Below are 22,439 nucleotides of genomic sequence, written 5' to 3' on the forward strand. Positions count from 1 at the left end.
AATAATTCATGAAAATAGTGAAAGCATATGATACATTTTATATTTTACCATTTGTGTTATAGCTGTGGCTTATTAACTTTCTTTGGACGTACGCCACGTACAGAAGCACTTAGAAGAGCCGCATCTTTCTTTTTTTTTTATACCGATCGATTCGAGAATTATTTTCATACTTTTTGGTTTCAAATTGATGGGTTTGATGAAATTTGATTGAAGGTGTGTATGAACGCTATTGAATATAGATCGGGTCGGTATATCTGTTCGACTACTTTTTATATAAAATTACAATTCTCCCGAGTAATAATAATACTTGGGCAGGGCAAATTAATATGAAAAATTTACTTCGGCTGGGGCCTCCTTCTCCTCTCATATAACCATTCCTACAAAAACTGAACATACTTTATATGATAGAAAAGTCGATTTGTCAATATTTTATCGTGAAAATTAGTTCATAATAATACTTTGCTGATTTTGGATCACGTAGATCGATTTTTTTGGAAAATGTATTCATGATAGTAATTTGACATAAAAATTAAATGGACCAACTATGAACAACATGGATTCGTCCCTTGGCTGCCACTTCAGAAAAAGCTGTAATTTTGAATATTTTTTAAACAAAATTGGTCCATAGTGACAATTTATTAAAATCACTAATGGTAGGGAATTTGGACCGTGTAGACCCCAAGACCCGTTAACCCCAATAAATTCAGCAGCAAGTCCTTATATGGAGCGCAAGCCTAATTTCTAGTTTTCATGATGGGAACTCAGAAATAATACAATTTTTAGGAAGTAAGTAAAATTTGTTAAATTTGGATTACGTCACGTGATGGTTTTTTGGACGTCGTCGAAATCTGGGGACTTTGCAAGAAAATCATTGTGTACTTTTTCGCATATTGTGATCAAAACGCCCAAATAACTATACTAGGCAAAGTGGTGTAGGCTATCGAATGGACGACCTTACCTGACTATATTATTCTTATATTCAATATTCTTACTACACCTACGATCTTGTATTGTTTTTCGGGCCTTTTTTCACTCTATTCAAATTTAAGAATCTTAACCGTTTAAGAAGGCGATAAAAAGATGACTTAAAGAGACAGGGCGGGAAGTAGGAGTAGAAAATTGGTCTAAAAAATTAATTGTCCTAAGATAGTTGGAGAAGTGCATCATTATTCGCATTTTGAGTGCACTACGAAATGTGTTGAGTACAAGACATACTTTATAAATGTACAGAGATTAAGCATAATTGCCCGCCGCATCCTGAGAAGCTCTTAAATCTAAAGATATTCATTAATAAATAAATTTGTAAAAAAAAAAAAAAAAAAAGAAATCATAATAAGGTGTTCGCATTATTAGGTTTACCTGGGCTTATTTTCTACGAAATCGTATAAATATTTTTTTGCAAATATTTTTTCTTCCATTTTTCCACTCGCACTCTTTTTATACAGTTTCCGTAAGTTTTTAAAAGCTGTTCACTTTATAACATTGAACTACACTCCGACCTACTGAGTAGCAGGGCACGTATATGTCATGTTCACAGAATATCAAAAAAGAAGTAAGAATCTTATAGACGGGCAAGGCCGACAATTAAATACCCTACATCAACTGTTCGCATTTTTGCATGAAATTACTATTATGGGTCAATTTTCATCGCAGCATATTCAAAATTAGACTTTTCTGCCTTACAAAGGATGAAGTTTCGTGACAAACCTTATTGGAATGGGATTAAAAAAACAGACCTGGCCGGTCGAAATATTGCTATAATTAATTGTTTTATCTTTATTATGATCTGATTTTCAAGATAAAGTATTGAAAATTAGAACTTGTTGCCATATGAAGTTTAGTTTTCGTTATATGAGAGGGGTTTTGAAAAAATTTCTGCTGCTGGTCCAAAGTTTTTACACCAATTTGGAATGCTGACATATTGTTACTTAGTCACCTTTGTCGAGAAATTTTGGAAATTGAAATTTTATTCCACGTAACGATTTTTCAAAATAGAGCGTTATATAGGGAGGCAATCGAGGAAAGTGGACCGATCGGAAACATTGTCAATGGTTGTTTGTTCTTGGGCCAAAGTGTGTCTCAAAAATTGCCACCTGCAGCTTGAAGGACAGACATCAGACGGAGAGACAACCTTAGAGCGATTTCGAAAATGATTCTAAACTGATCGGTATAATAGTAGATACGTCTTTCTTCAGCCCTTCTGAGTGTTGCATACCTGCACACAAACTTAATATACCCTGCACCACAAATGGTGTAGGGTATAAGAAGGCACAAAAAGATAACAAGACCAGCTTTACCGTTCGCAAAAACATATGGTTAGGATCTATGTGCGATTGCGTTTAGGATGACGGGGATAATCAATTATATTGTGCCCGCAACGCAAATTGAAAGAAAAATACATATTTGTTCAAAATTTGACACTTTTAACGCATTCCCCTAGAAACTACACTTTACGAACTAACCCTAACCATATTTCATTTGATTGACTTCAAATGTTTGGCTTCAACGAGATAAGATAATATAAGATTTAAAAGATTTTTTTCAAAATTTTAATATTGATCTTAATTAATGGATGATTTTTGAGCAAATTTTTTTATTGACGATAATTTTTACACCGTACACCATTTGTGGTACAAGAGCATATTAGGCTTGTGCGGGCATACGCAAAACACTAAAGAACTTGAGACTAAGTAAGCTTTTATCGTGCAGAATCACTTTCTGAATCGATTTAAGCTTGTCTGTCTATCTGTCCCTCTTGTTGTCTTGTGTCCGGTCGCAAATTTTTGAGATATTTTAATGAAATTTGATACATTAACATTTTAGTGCACAAGAACGAAAACTATTGAAAATAATTCGGATCGGACTACTTTCCATATAAAGCTTTATTTTGAAAAGTCCTTATATGAATAACTGAAAGGTTGTGGTCCGTGGACGACTATAATGTTTCTATTTATTTCAAATCATTTTTTAAAGAAAAATCTTATGACTGTTTCTAAATTTTGTACACCCTACATCATTTGTGATACAGGGTATATTAAGTTAATGCGGACGTATGTAACAGCCAGAGGGGCTTAAAGCAGACCCACTTTTGATTATAACGATCGATTCGAGAATCGTTTTCACTCATTTGATCTAAACCTGTCTGTCTCTCTGGTTGTCCGACTGATGCCTGATATGGTCTGATGATGGTCTGTCTGCGGTAGAATTTGAGCGTTCTAAAAAACAGATGTGAAAAATTTAGACCAGCTAGGGCAGTTTTTTGATCTCCGTCTCATAAAACCGTAGGCGAATAACTAAGACTCCCAGATTTCAAGAACTACTAGGCCTCCAAGTTGTTTTTGAAAAATGTGAAAGAAAAAATTTCATTTTTTATCTATTTTAGGATTTTTACTTCCATAGACTAAAAGGTCAAATATTAATTTTTATTTTGTTAATATACTTTCTATAAACACAGGATAATGTTACCTCATCGAATGTCCTCCTTTTTAATACCAAACATAAAGGTTATGATTTAATCGCGATCGCGAATATTTCAAGCAAAATCGATCGAGCCGTCTTTGAAGAGATTGATCACGGGCGATAAAAAAGTGAGACGAAAGAAAACGATCATAGTCATCATCATAGTAGCAATATTATATGTTTGATAGAATCCGAAGCGAATTGTGGATGATGGGCTGCTATAAACTGTTCGGATAATTGATTTCATTTTCTATTGCCAATGATCAATGCGCTTAAAACGGAGAATTGATCAATTGATAAATGATGAATTGATCAACAGGAAATTCATCGTTCTTCTTCACAGTAATGATGCGATTATATATCAAATTGAAAGACTTTACCTCACCCATTATCCATAGTTCTCGGGAAGGTTAACCTCGGCCACATCCATAGCATCACATTAAAGCCAAAAAATAAGTAGAAATACCACCTCACAATTTGTTATTCTTATCTCGACTTTTCAAAATAAAGTGTTATATTTGAAGCGGTCGATAAAGCGGTTCGATCTAAAATCCTTGGGCCGAAGCAAACCAAAGTAAAGAAATGAAATTAAAACATCTCAAAAATTGTGGCCCATGGGTTGACCATAAAAAACAAGACGGACAGACGGACAGTCAACTTTATAAAGATCGGTCTAACTCAAGACGATGCATACATCTGCGCACACCAAGGGTATATACCCTTATACAACAAGTGCTTTTAGTTAATGGCCTTCCTTCGATGAGGTATTTTTGAAAACTATGTTTCAGTTAGACGGCTAGCGCAACTGCTCGGCTATTTTTCTTAGCTTCTTATGTACGAAGACCGATGAAAATGGACTTCATCATTCCGTATAATTTTATTTCAAATTTCATCTTTTTCTTCTTGCTGTTGTTCTTCTTCTTCTTGTGTTCGGGCAGCGAATGTGCTACGCATTCATCTGAGTGCCCCTCAACTTTTGTTTACCAAATGTTAGAATACCGCAAAATCTTGATGACACTTCTTGTTGAACGATCCTCTATGAATGTGTAGATCTATCTTTGTACATATGTATGTATGGATGGAAAAACTCAACCCATATTAAATTGGAATCGATCAGTTAACAGCACCGCTAATGAGAAAACTTTCAATAAATTTCATGTATGTCTACTTGTAACCTAACAAGCTTCAAATCGGAAAAACTTTCGTACTTTGTTCAATTGAAATGAACGGATAAACAGTTAATTGCCTTCCTAAGCGGGCTGAAGAATAATGCATCTTGTCATCTGAATTATGAATCCAAACGCTTGGCGTGAGAAGAAGTAAAGTGAAGTAAAATAATTTAAGAAGAAAAAAACCTAAATAACTTAACCTAAATGACTTTGCTTTCAAAGTTCTTCATAAAATGTAAAAACACCTATGCGTAACCTCGATATACAGATGTTAAATGGAGAGGCGTCCACAAAATCTTAACAGGGATCATGAATATTCTTTTGCAAATTTTTTTTTTTGCATTTACAGATGTTTATGGCAACGAACCGTTTACAGACGTGGGTAAAATTAATGAAAATTTATCGGTAAATCGCTTAGTATTTAAAGTGATAATCGGGCTTTTACTAGAGTTGAGTTTACCTTTATGTTCGCGATGGTGGCATTGACAAGGGGACAAGGGCCGTGCGTGTTTAACTTTTTTTGTTCTAATGTTTGTTTAGTATTTTATGGGAGAATTTTAGTTTTTATTTTTTATTTATTTTTTTTTTTTAAATAATTGATTTTACTTGTCAGATATACCAGTCAGTTCTTCTAAATTGAATTCGATAGAAACCAATAAACATGTACCCATGCATTTGCCATTTGACACTTGGAACGACGACGACTTGTGCAACTTGTGCATAAATTTGCTTCGCTTCTCTGTGCAATTTCGCAGATAACATCCATGCATTCATTCATTCTAGAGGATAAACAATATTATTATTATTTTATTTATTTATTTTTTGTTTTCATCATCATCATCATCATCGTCGTCATATTGTAATAAAACAATGTAACTAAATAGAAAAAGAAAAAGAAGGGAAAAACAAAAAATGCAAACAAAAAACAAGTGAAATACGTATTTTGAATGGAAATAAAAATAAGAAAATTTTTTCGAAAACCACACACTTAACTAAAACTGAAACGTATAATGAAACGTGTTGGTATTCCTCTACTCTTTTGACGAAAAAATAAAACAACAACAACAACAACAACGTTATCAATCGAGCACTTTAACAATAGCAATTATTACAGCAACTGTTAATATTTAAAGTTATGTGCAAAAGAGAAGAAATAACAAAATGAATATATATATGTATGCGCATGCATGCGTACGCGCGTGTATATGCATGTGTATACATATATAGACGCATACGTACATATATATATATATATATGTACATATATGTATGGAAATTAATTGATCCCACTAACCAATAACTTCTTAATCATGATAGCTAAACAATTGATGACGTTTTAAAAAAAAAAAACAAGTGTTATGCTGGAGAGTGCGCTGGCGTTAAATAATTTCAATGCTTACGTCTATCAATAATTACTCGTGTGTTACGTGTGCATGCCTATATGCATGTGGATGGGTGTGCGCATATGAGCCTCGAAATTCCAGGCTCTGAATTTCAGAATTTAAGAATAGAAGAGGATAAGTAAACGCTCGACTTGGAATTTGCAGTTCACTCGCACGCGTAATCATAATCGTAAATAGCGCAGTAGCAAGATGACCGTTTCCTACGCGGGCGAAGTGCCGAATGGCAGTAGTTTTGGCTGCTTTTGGAAAATTCTATGGAAGTAAGTACGCGAACCTTACTCTAACTCAAAACTAAACATTGAAAACTCGCTTTCAATTATTATTTTATTATTTTTTATTTATTTATTTATTTTATTTTATTTATTTATTTATTTTTTTTTTTTTGGTGTGTTTTTTTGTGCTTTATCCGAAGATCATGCAAAGTGAATGAATAATTAGCATTGCAAATTACTGAGAATATATATATATATATATATACATATATATATACATATACATATATATATATATATATATATATAGAGAGATAACGAATCTTTAACAATGATTACGATAATTTTATTTTTAATTTTATATTTTTCCTTTCTTAATTGTTGAGTTAGTTAAAAACAAAAAAAAAAAAAATAAAAAAAAATTCTTACATTAATTATTTTAAGAAAAGCATCCTCTTGTATTAGTAATAATTAGTGACATAAATGAAAATCGTTTCCAGCAGAATTGGAGGGGATAGGCTCAAAAAAATTAAAAATTAAGATTAAAAAAAAATATTTTTCTCTTTTAAAAATTTAAAAAATATGTTATTTTTTTCTTTTTACTGTAAATTTAATTAATTTACAAAAGAAATTTTTCTATGGCTTACTTCCGTGGTTATCATCGTTTTTGAGTGCATTCCGTAATTTCTTTTAAAAAAAATGTTTTTTTTTTTTTTTTTGGTTTAATTACAACAAAAACAGTTTGTTTTTATATTTAAATTATTAAATATTTTTTAAACGTTAAACCAAACTTTCTTATATAAATACTTTATTGAATAGTCATAACTGCTTAACTGATACCGCCATCATTTAAAAATGGACATTCAATTTTGTGCGCCTCTTTCTTACCCGTTCATATATTATATATGAAGCAATAGGTTCTGAGATTCTGAGACGAACTAACAAAGTCCCGTTACCCATCTTTGCCCTAACTCTAGTTGCAACTTTTACCTCTGCAACCAGACGCTATCCATGGGCTGAAGCCAAAGTAACTTCAAATTTATAGTAAATATTGATAAAAAAAAAAAAATAAAAAAATTTATGCAATAATCGTCCTAATAGTTCAAGTTGTATATTTTTAATTAATAAAATATTTTATATACATCGCTTGATGGGGTGATTGTCCGACATTAATCACAAAATAAGCATAAATTTCTTTATCTTATTTACTTACTTCACGCGTTGGATATTAAATAGCAAAATGGAAATTTTTTTCTTATTGCGTCTATCAATAGAATCAGAATTCACGCAAGTGAGATCAAAATAAAAAAAAAATAAAAAAAAAATAAATAAATAAAACAGTATTTTAAGTGAATAATTAATTAAAATATTGGAAAATTCCTGGCAGATAGTGCTCTTGATATTGAAGTTGGCACAACGAGTATGGATTAGAGCCAAACAAATAGGTTTCTCCAATTAGCACATGTGAATGGATTTTGTAATATAGGGATGAAATCATCATCACATAGTGTCTTTTTATCTATTGTGTGGCCCTTCTATCTTTCATAACCCATTCAATCGCCCTAGTTGTTGATGTGCCACTCAATACACACTAAAACATTACATCCACTCGATCCCATTCAGATGAGGATGAAAATGAATATTTGTGATTTCATTATCAATATTAATGACTAGTTTGCATTGCGTACATTATTTTGTTTTCTTGCTTTTCGAATTTTTCCACCATTGTAGCGCTTCTTCATCATAATACACGATAAACATCTATTGAATCTCCCTTGCTTGAAGGTAAAGCACTATCTACTACTACTACTACTACTACTAGCATGCTTTAGCTGCACGAGGATCATCAAAGAAGTGATTGCAATAATAGCAAGAACCGAATTCAAATTTATTTTCATTTTACATTCACTTTCGGAAGCTTATAATCGATGACGTCATATTATCTAATACACTACACTATAGTGCTAGTTATGTCCTTTGCTCAAAGTGCGGCAAACTATATATGCGCAGAACCATCAAAGTTATTTTTATAGAAAGTGAATAAAAACTGCACCTGTAGAGTTGACAAAGTCAAGTAAGAACTTGATGAGTATCGAAACTAAAACTCCTTTTTTTTTTACATTCCTTATATAATTCTAACAATTTTGTTCAATTCGCAGTGCGCTTGAAATCAAAAGAAAAATTTTATTTAAAAAAAAAAAAAAGTAATTTTGCATTTTCTCATTCCTCATTGATTTATTCAAATATATTACAATGAAAATATAAAAAGTAAAAATAACGAATAACAACATTAAAATATTTCTATAGATGAACGTGTTATAACATCAATTTTCATAAGCAATAGAAAAAAACATAAAAAAACTTTTATTACTGTGCAGTTTAATTCATTACTGCGTCTCAAAGTCAATGCAATGTTCTTTACGAAATTATTTCTTCATTTAACAAAGGTTTCTGATGCAATCAATGTTGATGTCTCATTAACGATTCCATTTGTAAAGCAAAAATACCATAGTGTATTCGCCTTTGAACGTCTGCCACCAACCAAGCAATTATGTAAATATCACATTTTCAACGGCTTGATTGTTCCTTTATCATATTAAAATGAAATGTCATAAGCATTCAATTCTTGCAGTTTGTCCTCTTTTTTGTCCTATTATAAGCTTCACATCTTTCATAAAAGAAATCCAACTTTTCGCCATCAACATTCAAGACTTCCGACTTGCCGGCTTGACCCAGAACAGTAAACAAACCTACTTATCTCAATCATATATAGTCCATCAATTCGATCGCAATAAACATTTTTTTTATGTTTTTTTTTAAAAAAAAAAAAAAAAAAAAAAAAAAAAAACATCTTTGCTTTCGTCATTGATTCAACGTAATTTTATGTGGACGTCTCTTAAGATCTTTGCCTAAAATACGTCCCGAGCTAATCATAAAAATATCACGTTATGACCATCCTACGCATCCTCGCCTTATTCCTTCTCTCCTTCTCTCCTTCGTTTGAATGAAGTTGAATTGTTGAGAAATGATTTAGATACTAAAAATTAGAATACGCTTCACGATATACACATCAGTCAAAGTCAAAGAAAAAAAATAAAATAAATAAAAATATATATATATATATGTATTTTTCGAAAGGCCGATTGATCTTCGGCTTAATCGATTAATTCATTTATTTCATGTTAGAAAAGAGAAAGATTTTTAATGAAATAGCTAAACTGGCCACGAATGGGGGAATAGTGCTCAAATGGTTTTTAAATTACCCGAATGATGTGATAAAAATTGACGTCATTTGCATAAACTAATCGCCTAGAAATTGAGATGGAAATGCAAAATTTGGAATACGTTGATAGGCCAAAGAATAATAAAAGATGAATTTCCCCTATTACCTGTTATCCTGTGGCGTAGATTTATAAGTTCACATATCAATTTTCATGCAAATAGTTTGATCAAAAATTCTCCCATAATTATGGGATGGGAAAATTCTAGAAATTTGTACTACACTACGCCAAGCCTAGAAAAAAAAAATTGTTAGGATCTAATAGTTATGATGAAAACGCATTCGTTAATGCAACAAAAATGTAGATAATTTGTTTGCTCTCGTTGTGGCAATTATGATGTCAAAGATAGATTTCACTTTAGTCTGATCATTTATTGAGAAAGTTGATAAAATCGTGTATAAAGTCGAAGAAGACTAAGACCTAAACAACCATTACATTGCAAAGGAATTAAATATTGATCATAAATTAGTTTAAAGCCATTCGTTTAAGATTTGATACACAAAGAGGTTTAGCTACCGCATGAACTCTCGATGAGAAACTTGATTGATCTCTCGCTCTTGCAGCGAATCGACCCAGTTTCGATCTCGAGCAATTCATTATTGATAATGCAATGTAGTCACAATACGAAAATATAATGAAAAAAAGAATCGTAAGCAACGCTTCAAAGTCTGAACTGATCTCTAAATAAAGTTACTTTATGTATATGCCGGAATTGAAGGGGAACCACAAATGTCAATATTCTCGAGCCATGATAAAAGCCCAAGCGGATTTTAATGTCTATTATCAGCAAATTGCCAGCAGCAAGCACCAAGGGAATGAATGACATGATAATGCAGCATATCGTGGCAATGCCCGACCATGCAAATCTTTGATGACCGAGCAAGAATTGCAAGGGCTTGAGTGGGAAATTTTGAATCGTCCACGCCAAAGCCCAAAATTTTCACCATCCGCATTTCACTCTATGCTGAGCTCATTTAATGATGTAAAGGTCGCCTCAAAGAGAGTTGGAAAAATTATCTATGACCGTTACACAGTTACATGAAATCCGTTTTGAATGCAAGTAAAATTTAATAAAAAAAATTTCGATAGGTCTCTCGAATCATTTTTTCGACGCCTGTAATGAGCGCTTAGTTGAATTCTACAAAACGCGATGAGACTTCGTAACAATCATGAGAACACGGCGAATACAGTGCGATGATTGTCATCCGTCTGTCGGTGGAATGAGAATTTTTATTCACCTGAGCCTGGCCAAATAGGCAAAGGATCTCGACTAACAAATTTAAGTTTTCAATAAAGATGCGAACCTTAGATGAATATTGATGCTATTACTTTAAGCTTTTAATCTTAGAATTTATTTCTATATAATAAATACAATTGTTTTTATTCAAAATAATTTTAATAAACGTAAATTCTCAAGTTCCCGAATCAGTTCCATACAACATGCGAGAGAAGAAAGAACAGTAGATCAACATTATGATAATGTGATGACTCAGTAGCGAATTATTAAATACTTGTAAAAGTAGCAAAATTAATGACCATTATTTATTGCGACAAAAAAAATAAAAAATAAAAAAAATTCCATTTAAAAATAAAGAACAATAAAGAAAAAAAAAAAAAAAATAACAGATAGAAAGAAATTAAGGAAACTTGAAACGATAATATTAATTATTTTAAAAAAAATAAAAAAATAAAAAAAAATAAATACCAAAATCAAATAACTGAATTATAAATTAAAGTAATTTACGTAATTAATCAGTCGATTAATTACACTTCAGCAGACTGACTGTAAATAAGCAGAGAACAAAAAAGAAAAATTAAAAAACAGACTTGAAAAATACATTTTTTTTGTTTTTTTTATTTTTAATATTTAATAACTTTATATTATTAAAATATGGTCATCTCAATTTTTGGGAAAATTTCTTTTCCATTTATAATTTTATACTAATCAGAGTTTTTGCTTATTCCTTATGGTTTTTTTTTTGTTTTGTTTTTAGATGGCGTGGCAGTGTTTATAAATTAGTTTGGCGAGAATTAATTGCTTATTTATGTTTGTATTATACAATAAATTTAGTTTACCGTTTCGCTTTAAATGAACAACAACAAAAGTATGTATACCGTCGAGTGCGCAAATTACTTCCCATAATTAATTTGTTTTTTTTTTTGTTGTTGTTCTTGTCATTGCTGTCGTTGTTGTTGTTGTTGTTGCTGCTGCTGCTGCTGCTGCTGTAATTGTTGGTTTTTTGTATATATGAACGTACGTAGAATATTTTATAAGATACGTGCATATTTTGGACAACAAAGTGAAAGTATACCGATGTCCTTTGTATTGGGTTTCTATGTTAATTTGGTCGTCAAACGTTGGTGGGAACAGTACAGATTATTACCGTGGCCCGATACCTTGGCTCTATTTATAAGTGCTGCTATACCGAATTCTTCGGGTGGTGTTAATGTAAGTAAATTGTAAACATATTATAATTTTTATTAATATATATATATATATATACATATATATTCATGTATGTTCCAAATCCTTGAATAAAAACAGAATGAAACTGGCCGGTTAATGCGAAGGAACATAATGAGATATATGGTCTTGGCCTATGTGATTACTTTACAACGTATATCGTTAAGAGTGAAACGTCGCTTTCCTACTACCCAACATCTTGTCGATGCCGGTCTCATGCACGAGTCGGAAATGAAAATTTTTGAATCACTTAATCAAAAGAGCCCAATGTCCAAATACTGGATGCCCTTAGTTTGGGCAACAAACATTATAAATCGGGCCCGTAAAGATGGTTTAATTGCATCCGATCACATTGTACAAACCATACTAATGGAATTGTCAGATATAAGACGTCGATTAGGTGGTCTTATTGGTTACGATACCGTATGCGTTCCGTTGGTCTATACCCAGGTAAACGAAAGTAATAAGAAAATATGCGCTAAAGTACATTCTTTGCCAATGAACTGATATCTTAAACATAATGATTTTTTATTTTTTTTTTTTTTTTGTTCATTTTTAGGTAGTCACTTTGGTGCTGTACACATATTTTATTGCCGCCCTATTAGGCCGTCAAATGTGCCCAGAATTGCCAAATCGTGACGGCAAAGAAGATTCTGATTTATATTTTCCTTTATTCACAGTGCTCCAGGTAAATGACTTTTCAATCTCGCTACATGTTTTCTTATTACTAATAACTAATCATTTCAAAAATTGGATTTATATCTACATATATATAAAAAAAAAGAAAAAAGTTTAAAAGAAAACCATAAAATTATATTTGTATATCCTATCATAAAAGGTGGTAATGGTCGGGCTTTTTTTTTTTCATTTCTGTGAACCGCACTATCCACTAACCAGATATAGAATATAGATGGAAATGTTAATAGAGTACATCTGTTATGGTTTAGAAATAATAAGCAAAAAAAGCAGAAGGCAGACATATCCATAGGTTTACGTTTGCAGGTTTCGCCGTTCAACCCGATTTCAGTTTGCTTGTAAGAGTAATTCCATGTTTTTGCCAAACTTGCCACCGGGAGAACGTTTAATATATTGAAATGAGTAAAACATGAATGAATCTTTACGGTTGACAATTTGCTACTATTCAAGAATAGATAGATATACGTTTGACGGTCCCCGATGTTTGCTTACATAAGTCGTAAATGGTTTGACAAGAACTGTATACTCCACATCTTTAGCGGTGCAAATAATAATTGCCAAAAATCTATACGTCATTCATTTTGTTTTTAATGAATTTGCTTAACGAAGAGAAAAAAGAAAAAAAAAATGTGTAAAAAATCCGTTCCTCGGAAGAATTTCTTCTTGCCACAACGTACTCCGTTCACGAGACTTTAAACTCGGTTGGATGAAATAAAGTTGGTGAACAATTATTTCGTTTAAATGCGTAGTGAACATTGAAAAATGCTAGAACGCAATTTATTCCACGAAATAGTAACGAAAGTCACACTAAATTCACTTTTAATCTCTCGCGAATGATTATACATATAATAATTAATGTACTAATAAATTCATTTCGTAGTTGACATTTGACAACCCTGTTTCGGCAACATATGTAAAACAGAACTGTCACGCAGGCTATCATATGTTTCGTGTAATATTTGCCATTTTTGAATATGGATCGTTTAACAAACATTGAAACGTGAAACGTGTTAAAACGTTGACTGATTCTTTAGTAGGTACATTACGTGCATTAGGAACAGATTTTGGTCAACATAAGTGCCCATCGAAGCGTACTATAGGCAAACCGTGAAAAGATTTAAGAAAACTGACATTAGTGATAGCGTCCAAGAAGATCCAAATTTATCCATTCACAGCATACTTGCACAATTCAGCTAACACAAGAACTGAAGCCGCTTAACCATGCATCCCATAGAAGATACCATGTTTAGTTGTTTGAGATTGACTTTTCGCTTGATGGATGTATCAACATAGAGAATTGTCGCATCTAATGTAATGAAAATCCAAATCCAGTCAAGTAATTGTCGAAAAATCGTTGCATTCCCAGCAAAGTCATAATCTATTTGTTTGGCATTTGCTCCGGAAGTAAGATATGCCTGATCTTTCTTCACGGGATATGACGGTAGTGTAGCACAAATCGTCAGTTCTGATCGTCATAGCCACGGCCTTACCAATGCTTTCTTTCTTTGACGTGAGGCTGGATGATAAGGACACGAGCCATACAATACGGACCGGTTTGGTATTGTTTCGCGAGAGACTTCACGTTTTGATGATGTGAATTGGCCACCAAAACCCTGCGATTTCTCACCGTTGGACTTTCTTCTGTAAGCATACTCTAAAGGTCGAGCTTATGCGAATTATCCTCAACTTTTTAACATTTCGAAAATGAAGATAGGTCAAATTATGGAGTATCTATCACTCACTATGTGCAGACAAGGCATCAAAAATTACCTCCTATAAAATATTCCCTTGAATCCATTTGCATCTTGTTGTACTCCATAAATGATCTAAACAGGATGTTGAAAACAAATTTGATCAAAATCTCGATCAGAAATATATTTTATTTACGTTCACATTCGGATCCGCAAAATGGATAAAGTCGACAAACTATATTCGATTTTTCTATATCCAGCTTTACTGCAAACAAAGCTATGGCAAATTTATATCAAATCGTTAGCATTAAGGTGCATTAGACTCTTAAATCTAGATAATTGCACATGATTTATAGTTATTTCTCCTCCTCCTGCTTATTTTCTCCGAGTATATACTTTTTAAATATTTTATCTTCTTATTAATTATGATTTACGAAATAATATCAATAAAAGATTTCATAGGCTTGGCTGTCTAGCTGATACAACGGCCTTCCAGCTTAAGTAAGTTCATGGGCAAATGTTCAGTATATTTTGATAGCTCATCAACTGATATGTACGTATATGTATATATATATATATATATCGCTTTACAATACGCACATCAAGATAGAAAGCCGTAGCTAAGCGCCTATATTTGTAATTCAGTTCTTTAAGAGTAAGATTTTAAAAAGTTCTACATACAAGTTCTGAATGAATGGCTGGCCCCTAGAATCAAATCAACATGAAAAAAATACATGAGTTGTAACTCTTAGAGGCTTCGCCTATCCTAAGACCGTTTACAAATAATGGAAAAATCAACGAGATATAAATAATTCTCTCATGTAACTAATTTTGTTTTGTAATTGAAATTGAATTTTGCAGATACCTGCTCCCGCCACTGAAAAACATTACATAAGATTAACGATGTAGGATATGAATATTAGTAGGAAAAAAATAAGTAAAAAAATAATAATAATTAAAAAGAAAAAAACAAACACAATTTATAAACAAAACCCATTTTAATTGCAACCTGTTCAATAAACGTCTCTCATATGTATTCGTAGACATATGTATTCGGATGCGTGCAAAACGATTAAATATTAATCAGTAAATAAGCTACGTTCACCTTAAGGCGAATCTTAGCAACCCATCAATTCAGCTACAGATCAATAAACAACAAAAAAAAAACATGAAAGCCTTCCCTATTAATTATAGACGAAAATTATTTGCAATAAATTTAAAGACAAGATCTGACCCATGGATCTGCCTAATAAGTTGTACGAATCTTATAAAAATTCTTAATTTCTTTACGAGATTCTATTGAGTGCGGGGAGCCTCTTTCAATTTCTTACACGCCCCTCACTGCCTATAATTGATTTTGTCAAATGTCAAGACTTCCCCAGACTTGCTTACTTCTTAATCTATCCATTTTTTTAACATTACATTGCCAGAAAGGAAGTCAAAGAAAAACCAAGATCAAGCCATAAATATGTGTTCCATTTTGCTCAGCTAGTAGTAGGTATAGGTTTGAAATATATGCAAAAAATATATAAGAGTTGGGTTCAAAAAAAGTCATGTCTTTTTTGCTTTTCGTTGTATATGCTCGCGTTGTGCCTTCCAATCAAATCGCGTTGCAAACTTGAATAATTCGAACTGAATTGACTTGAAATCTTATATCGACAAAGAGCTTGGATTTGTATATATATGTGTATATATGATCCATAGTTGTAAGTGTTGCAAACGGGATACCAAAACTAATGTTTCGATAGTATGTTCAATAAATTGCAACCACGCGTACATTTAGAAAAATTAGCAATCGAGTGAAGTGTACGTAGCGTGAGTGGAAAAGCATGCTTAACCGTGTAATAAACATTATTTTAATAAGCCTATAAATAATTTTTTTTACATTTGTTATTAATTAATTAATTTTTGTAGAAATTATATTTATTTAATTAATATTTCAAGTTGATTTTTGACGCATTGCAACCGATATTAAGAGAGCTTACAGCATCTAATTATTAATAATAAATTTTCATTTTTATAAATTACATTGAATTATTATTAATCAAATTACATATATATATATATATATATATATATATTATATATATCTATAAGTAAATAATAAATACATTCTCAGGTAAAATTATTATTCATTATCTTACAATTTCTCTCAACTTATCGATAATTTGTTCCAGTTTGTTTTCTATGTTGGTTGGTTGAAAGTCGCCGAAGTGCTAATCAATCCATTCGGTGAAGATGACGATGATATTGAACTAAACTGGTTGATCGATAGGCATATTAAGGTGAGTAATAGCGCGATAAACCCTAAATTCATTAATTACTCTGAACTTTTAACGGCCATTCAATGAATGATTCAATGAAGTTCAACGAAATAGGGAATTATTATAAAATAGAATATAAACACAAATGGACCAGGCAAACAGGTGCACTATATGTATAGGCAATAGGTCGATTTGTGTTTGAGTTGAGAATTAAAAATTCATTTAAGGCATATCTTGAAAATTTGTAACGAAAGCAGCTCTGCTCTGGTGCCGACCAGGTATCTTCTTGTTTCGTTATTGCTTTAAAAGAGGCATCAGTGACACGCTTACACTGCATAACACGAAACGGCCATAACTCTTTCATTTGTTTCAACCTTTTCACTCTACGCGACTTGCGATACAAAGTTATTGTGATATTAAGTTAGTGCGATCGTATATAACACACAGAAGGTCTTAAGATAGACACATCTTTTCTAATTTAAGCCTGTCTGTCCGTCTGTCCATGTGAATTATTGTGCTTAAGCTAGAGATCGCAATTTTTGAGATATTTTTGTTCGACGATATTTAGTACAAGTCAAACACTATTGAAAATGGTTCGAATCGGTCCACTTTTTCGACCAATCCTCACATAACGACCTATTCAGAAAAATGCCTTTAGATATTATTTTTTCTTGTGTTCCATAATAAAAAAAAAAGCAAATTGGGTTAGACAGTGTGCGGTAGGGTGTTCAATGGTCGACCTTGCCCGACTATAATAATCTTACTTTTTTATTTTCCTTTATTTATAATCTCTTTTTGTATAAAATACTTTTTTACCTTTAATATACTTATTCAGGGAATTTTGGTCATTTCCCATTAATTGTGCACTGGGGATCTTTGCATTTTGCAACCAGTTTGGTTAGTTTTTTTTTATTTCTTTTTTCTTTTTTTTTTTTTTTTTGAAATTTTCAAAATAATCTTAAATCACTATTATTACAACAACAGCTTTGAGTTATTTTTAGCACGTGCTATATACAGCTTTATATGATAAACACATATACATATGGCCATATTTACATAGATATTTATGCATTGGTATTCGTTGAGAAGATTATACAATGCAGAGGGCATTTGGTTTAAAATTGTCTTAAAAAAAGAAAATAAATAAATAAAACATTTTATTATCATTCTTGGGGCGAGTTTGTTTGTTGCTATTCGTAAGACACGGATGCGAACGTTTCGAATTGTTTAACTTGAGTTACCACGCATACTTCGACCAATCCAGTTCCAATCATCTTGTTGCACAAGTAAGAACATTATATTCACCTAGGGATGGAACTCTTTTTTCTATCACCCCGAAAGTAAATAAAAAGATGATAAAATTATTTCGACTTCTTCAAAGTAAAATGTTGGGGACAGACGAAAAAGTGGACCGCTCTAATCCAATTTCCACAAAATTTTAGTCTTCATTCAGATCAAGTCGTCATTATGATCCGTAAATTGAACGCAAAAATACTTTGACAGACGGACATACGCCAAATTTGAATAGGTTCAGAAAGTGATTCTGAATTGGCTGGTGGAGTCTATCTCCATCCCCACTTTATATTATACTTTTTTTTTTACTTTGTACGACAAGAAATCTGAAGCTCGAAATGAACATTGAACATAAACGATTCCTATGAAAAGAGTTACTCATTGACGACCTTGAAAGGTGCCATCATATCAAAAAAGCTCATTACGTTTAGTAAGGTGGATGAAGCAGGGTTTTGAAACGAATGATTCTTGCTTTAACTGTCTTGTCCATTGTTCCTTGCAGCCATTCTCATTATCACTCTCATTATTCCATGGTTCGTAATATATATATATAATTTAGTTCAACTGGTTTATTTCCCATTATTTTCTTCTTCTTTTTTTTTTTTTTGACGAGTTTTCGGAAATCAGAATACAAGCTCTAGGCCGGAGATATGCATGAAATTAATTCGTATTAATAATTGAATAGAACTAAACAACTTTTGTCTAAGCGCAGAGTTGTGGTTAAAAGTTTGCTTTTACCTGAAATTTTCCAATGAGGTAAAATCTTGGAAGATCGCGACATTATTGATATTTAGGAAGTCATCTGCGGCAAAAATGATGATGTTAAATATTGATGAAATTATAGTTGCTTGTCATTTGTCTTTTGAATAAAGCCAAGGCGCAACATTTGATATAAAAGCAAAAAATTATTAATTGGAAAGAGAAACATTAAATACAAGAAAGAAATACATTATGTTATGCTTTATTAAATTGAGTTAAAAGGTGGAAAATGAATTTTTGTCTATTCTACTCGTCAAGACATTTTATTTGATAAGGGCTAAGGGTTAAGAGAACGATAGTCCGCCATTTTGACTTAAACGCATTGCATTATCGTCGAAACGAGAAGTGAATATCGTCGATATCTTACCATGATTAGACATACGGTAATGCCCGAAATATCGACTGTCTGCGTTCTCCGTTTTTCGCACGCGTCGACACTGATACACATGGCATTGTCGTCATAACTAAAAAATTTATGCAAAATTTCGGCACAATTGGATATGTGAAAGTGCCCGACATATCGATTGAAAGTTTTCATGCTAACAGGAAAGCAAGTGAAAAAAAAAAAAAAAAAAAAAAAAAAAAAACGAATTCGCTTAACTGTCTGTTCGTAAATGAAAAGGAAGGAAAGCATATAGAAAATGCATTAATAAATAATACAATTACTAATGAAAGTGAATGTGAATGAACGAACGCGCAACTCGTGAGTAGAATACAATTCCGAAAATAATTCTAAATTAAATTATTGATCAGTTTTATGACATATTCATGCCTATACGCATGCATGCATGCATGCATGCATACTCTAATAATTAACATATTAGCATATGTTTAAAAGGAGGAGGACAAGTTTAATTGATACGTGCACCTGTTTGAAATATTCGAGGAGCACGTAAATACATAGAGATGAACATATATATATATATATATATATATATATATAATTAGTTAACAAAAATGAACAAAATATTGCGAACATTATTTTTTATATAAATTTAAGCGAATATTTGAAGGTTGTTCATTTTATGTAGGAAAGAAAAAAAAAAAACAACAACAACAACAAAGCAAAGCAAAAAACAAAAAAGTTTCAACCAAAAATAAAAATGCAATATATTATTATCGTTATTACCAGACGATGTGACGAACGGACATGTTAAACATGTTACCGGTTTCTGTGTTTTTCTCCCTTCTTTTTTTTCATTCTATTAAACAAGGCCAAAAACGCTTGTGACGATATTTACAAAAAAAACAAATCAATAAATAAATTCAAAAAAGTTTATCTGTATATATATATATCATGCTGAGTAGGAAGGCAACGAGAAAGAAACAGAAGACATTTATCATTAAAGAGAAAATGTAATGATTTTTAGGCGGCTTATATGATAGTTGATGAAATGCATGAAGAGCATCCTGAATTGTTAAGAGATCAATATTGGGAGTGTGTTGTGCCCAAAGACTTACCCTATACAGTGGCTTCGGAGCATTATCGCAAGGATGAACCTAAGGGTTCAGCGGAAAACTATAAAGTGAAAAAAGAAGACGCCATGTATGCGAATATAGTACCGGGAGGCGGCAAGCGTATAGTGACCGATGACGTTTATGCTGATTACGTAAGTTTTTATCAATCTATTAATGCTTGCAAATAAATTAAAATACTTTTCTCTTTCCTTTCATAACAAAAACAGGAGAGCGTTGACACCCCTATGGTGGAGAGACGTAAAAATAATTGGTTAGTGCGACAATTATCACGTATGGGCTCTATGCGGAGTCAGTCGACAGCGTATTCCTCAGGTGGTATGGCCTTTAATCGAAATCGTTTAAATTCCGTGTATTCAAGTCCAGAATCCGGTCTGCCAATGACGATTATTCAACAACAGCAATCGCAGCATCAAGTGCAACAACAAATGCAATCTAAGCCGAGCCTGTACGAAAAATTTGTTCATCGTAAATCTTTACGAGCTCAGCGGCAATTAATCAAACAGAGTAAGCGCAAGATTCCAGTTGCATTTTTATTATTACTTTTAAATGGCTTAGATAGATAGAGATAGCTGTCGCTATTCTGTTTAGAAATTTTTTTTAAAAAAAATTTGGGTTTTGGGCTCTTTATTACTTTATTCTTTGTTTGTTCTTTTCCCTTTCGTTGCGAATGGCATCGCTTCAATTAGACACTCGCTTAAATGGTTTGAATGTAAATACCTCAAAAACACGCCCTCGCATCCCCACACCAGATGTTTCCAAGGAAACTAACGATTCTAATGGTAATTAACAGGCTGTTAAATGAAAAGCACTTTTATTTTTTTTTTTCATTTTTTGGTTTTTTTTAATTTTTCGTTTTTTTTTTTTTTTTTTTTTTTTTGTTTTCCTTTTGTAAATTTATTGCACTTGTTATAGCCAATGCCAATGCAGCAGTAATAATGACCACTACCACACAACCTCAATTAAGCACTCACACCACCATGTACTCCCCGTACACGAGCACTGGCAATCAAGACCAAGGTCAGGTGTTGGGCACTTTGTTGTTGTCACCCATTAAAGAAATAGATAGCTCATCATCTAACAATACCTTGATTCCAGGGCATCCAAATACCAATGCTTTGGCTCAAGCGGTTATGCCTAGCAATTTAAAGGATATTAACTTTGGGGTAACAGCTTGTAAGTTGAAAATTGAAACAAAATAAATGATGAAATATGTTAATGATGCAAGTAAAAATCTATTATTATTATCTTCTTCTTTTTCGTCTTCTTCTTTCTTAAACAGCTATACCGGTTACCTCGAACATTACAACACTGTCGTTCCCTTTTACAACCAACTCAACCGATACTGCGGCCACATTGAATATCTTACCAATTGCAACAACGCAAATACCGACCATTACAACAACGGCTTCCGGTTTTGATACCAATGACGTTATAACGACTATACCTGTTTCACTATCCATACAGCGTACACCGTCATCGATATCGATTAGCGAGCTGAACAACAGTAACGACAAATCAGATAATAATAATTTGTCAGCAGTCGCGACTCCAGCAGCGACCGCTATTCTATCGGTTAAGCCATTAAACGGTGGCACATCCATATCTCGCAATAATAGCTTTAACGCTAAACTAAACCTTAATATTAGCAACGATTCCTCCCCCTCCTATATGCTTGAACGTGAACAATCTATACGTTCGGAAGGTCGCCCGGATAAACAAGATATTGTTGATAACAGTAACAATAACATAAGTACATCAATAATAACGGCGGCTCATAAATTAACCGCCAAAGAAATGAATTCATTAAATAATGCGAACACCATTTCCGCCCCAACAACTTTAGCCAAGCGAACAGCAGATAGTAAAACTGGTGAAGTCTATGTTTAAAAATAAATAAATAAATAAATAAATAAATAAATAAAATAAATAAATAATGTTTATATTATATCTATATATTTATGTGTGTGTACATATGCAATATAAGAGAATTTTTTTGGCGAAGAAAAAAAACGGTTGTGAAAATGAATCTCTAAAATAATTTAAAACGTGTAGAAATATTTTTAAATGATTGATGGAAAAAAAAAAAAAAAACATTTTAAAATATTCACATTTCGCCTATCGCACATTGCGGCGTTTTTTTTTTTTTTATTTTAATTTAAGCTTTACAACAGAGCAATTTTCATTATAATAGATTAAATGTAAATTTTTGTTTTCTAATTGTATGATTTTATTATTATGAATTAATTAAAACTCCCCTTTAAATTAATAA

General features: G+C 32.1%; 1 protein-coding gene across 3 annotated transcripts in view; it reads left to right on the forward strand.

Moving 5' to 3' along the window:
* Nucleotides 1-22,095, forward strand: part of LOC119644905 (bestrophin-2) — a 31,240-nt gene extending 9,145 nt beyond the window's left edge. The window contains exons 2-12 of one of the 3 annotated variants that reach the window (XM_038044624.1): nucleotides 5,946-6,291; nucleotides 11,519-11,629; nucleotides 11,787-11,973; nucleotides 12,070-12,438; nucleotides 12,548-12,676; nucleotides 16,553-16,660; nucleotides 20,062-20,301; nucleotides 20,377-20,674; nucleotides 20,857-20,949; nucleotides 21,266-21,343; nucleotides 21,450-22,094. In XM_038044624.1, the coding sequence (XP_037900552.1) occupies nucleotides 6,221-6,291; nucleotides 11,519-11,629; nucleotides 11,787-11,973; nucleotides 12,070-12,438; nucleotides 12,548-12,676; nucleotides 16,553-16,660; nucleotides 20,062-20,301; nucleotides 20,377-20,674; nucleotides 20,857-20,949; nucleotides 21,266-21,343; nucleotides 21,450-22,057 (2,292 nt within the window). In that variant the 5' untranslated portion in view covers nucleotides 5,946-6,220 and the 3' untranslated portion in view covers nucleotides 22,058-22,094. Of the gene's footprint in view, nucleotides 1-5,945; nucleotides 6,292-11,518; nucleotides 11,630-11,786; nucleotides 11,974-12,069; nucleotides 12,439-12,547; nucleotides 12,677-16,552; nucleotides 16,661-20,061; nucleotides 20,302-20,376; nucleotides 20,675-20,856; nucleotides 20,950-21,082; nucleotides 21,344-21,449 lie in introns of all 3 variants that reach the window. The other 2 variants (XM_038044623.1, XM_038044626.1) reach the window with 2 other exon arrangements.
* Nucleotides 22,096-22,439: the final 344 nt, after the last annotated feature.

Source organism: Glossina fuscipes, unplaced genomic scaffold (assembly GCF_014805625.2).
Source record: "Glossina fuscipes isolate IAEA_lab_2018 unplaced genomic scaffold, Yale_Gfus_2 1, whole genome shotgun sequence".
Lineage (NCBI taxonomy): Eukaryota > Metazoa > Arthropoda > Insecta > Diptera > Glossinidae > Glossina > Glossina fuscipes.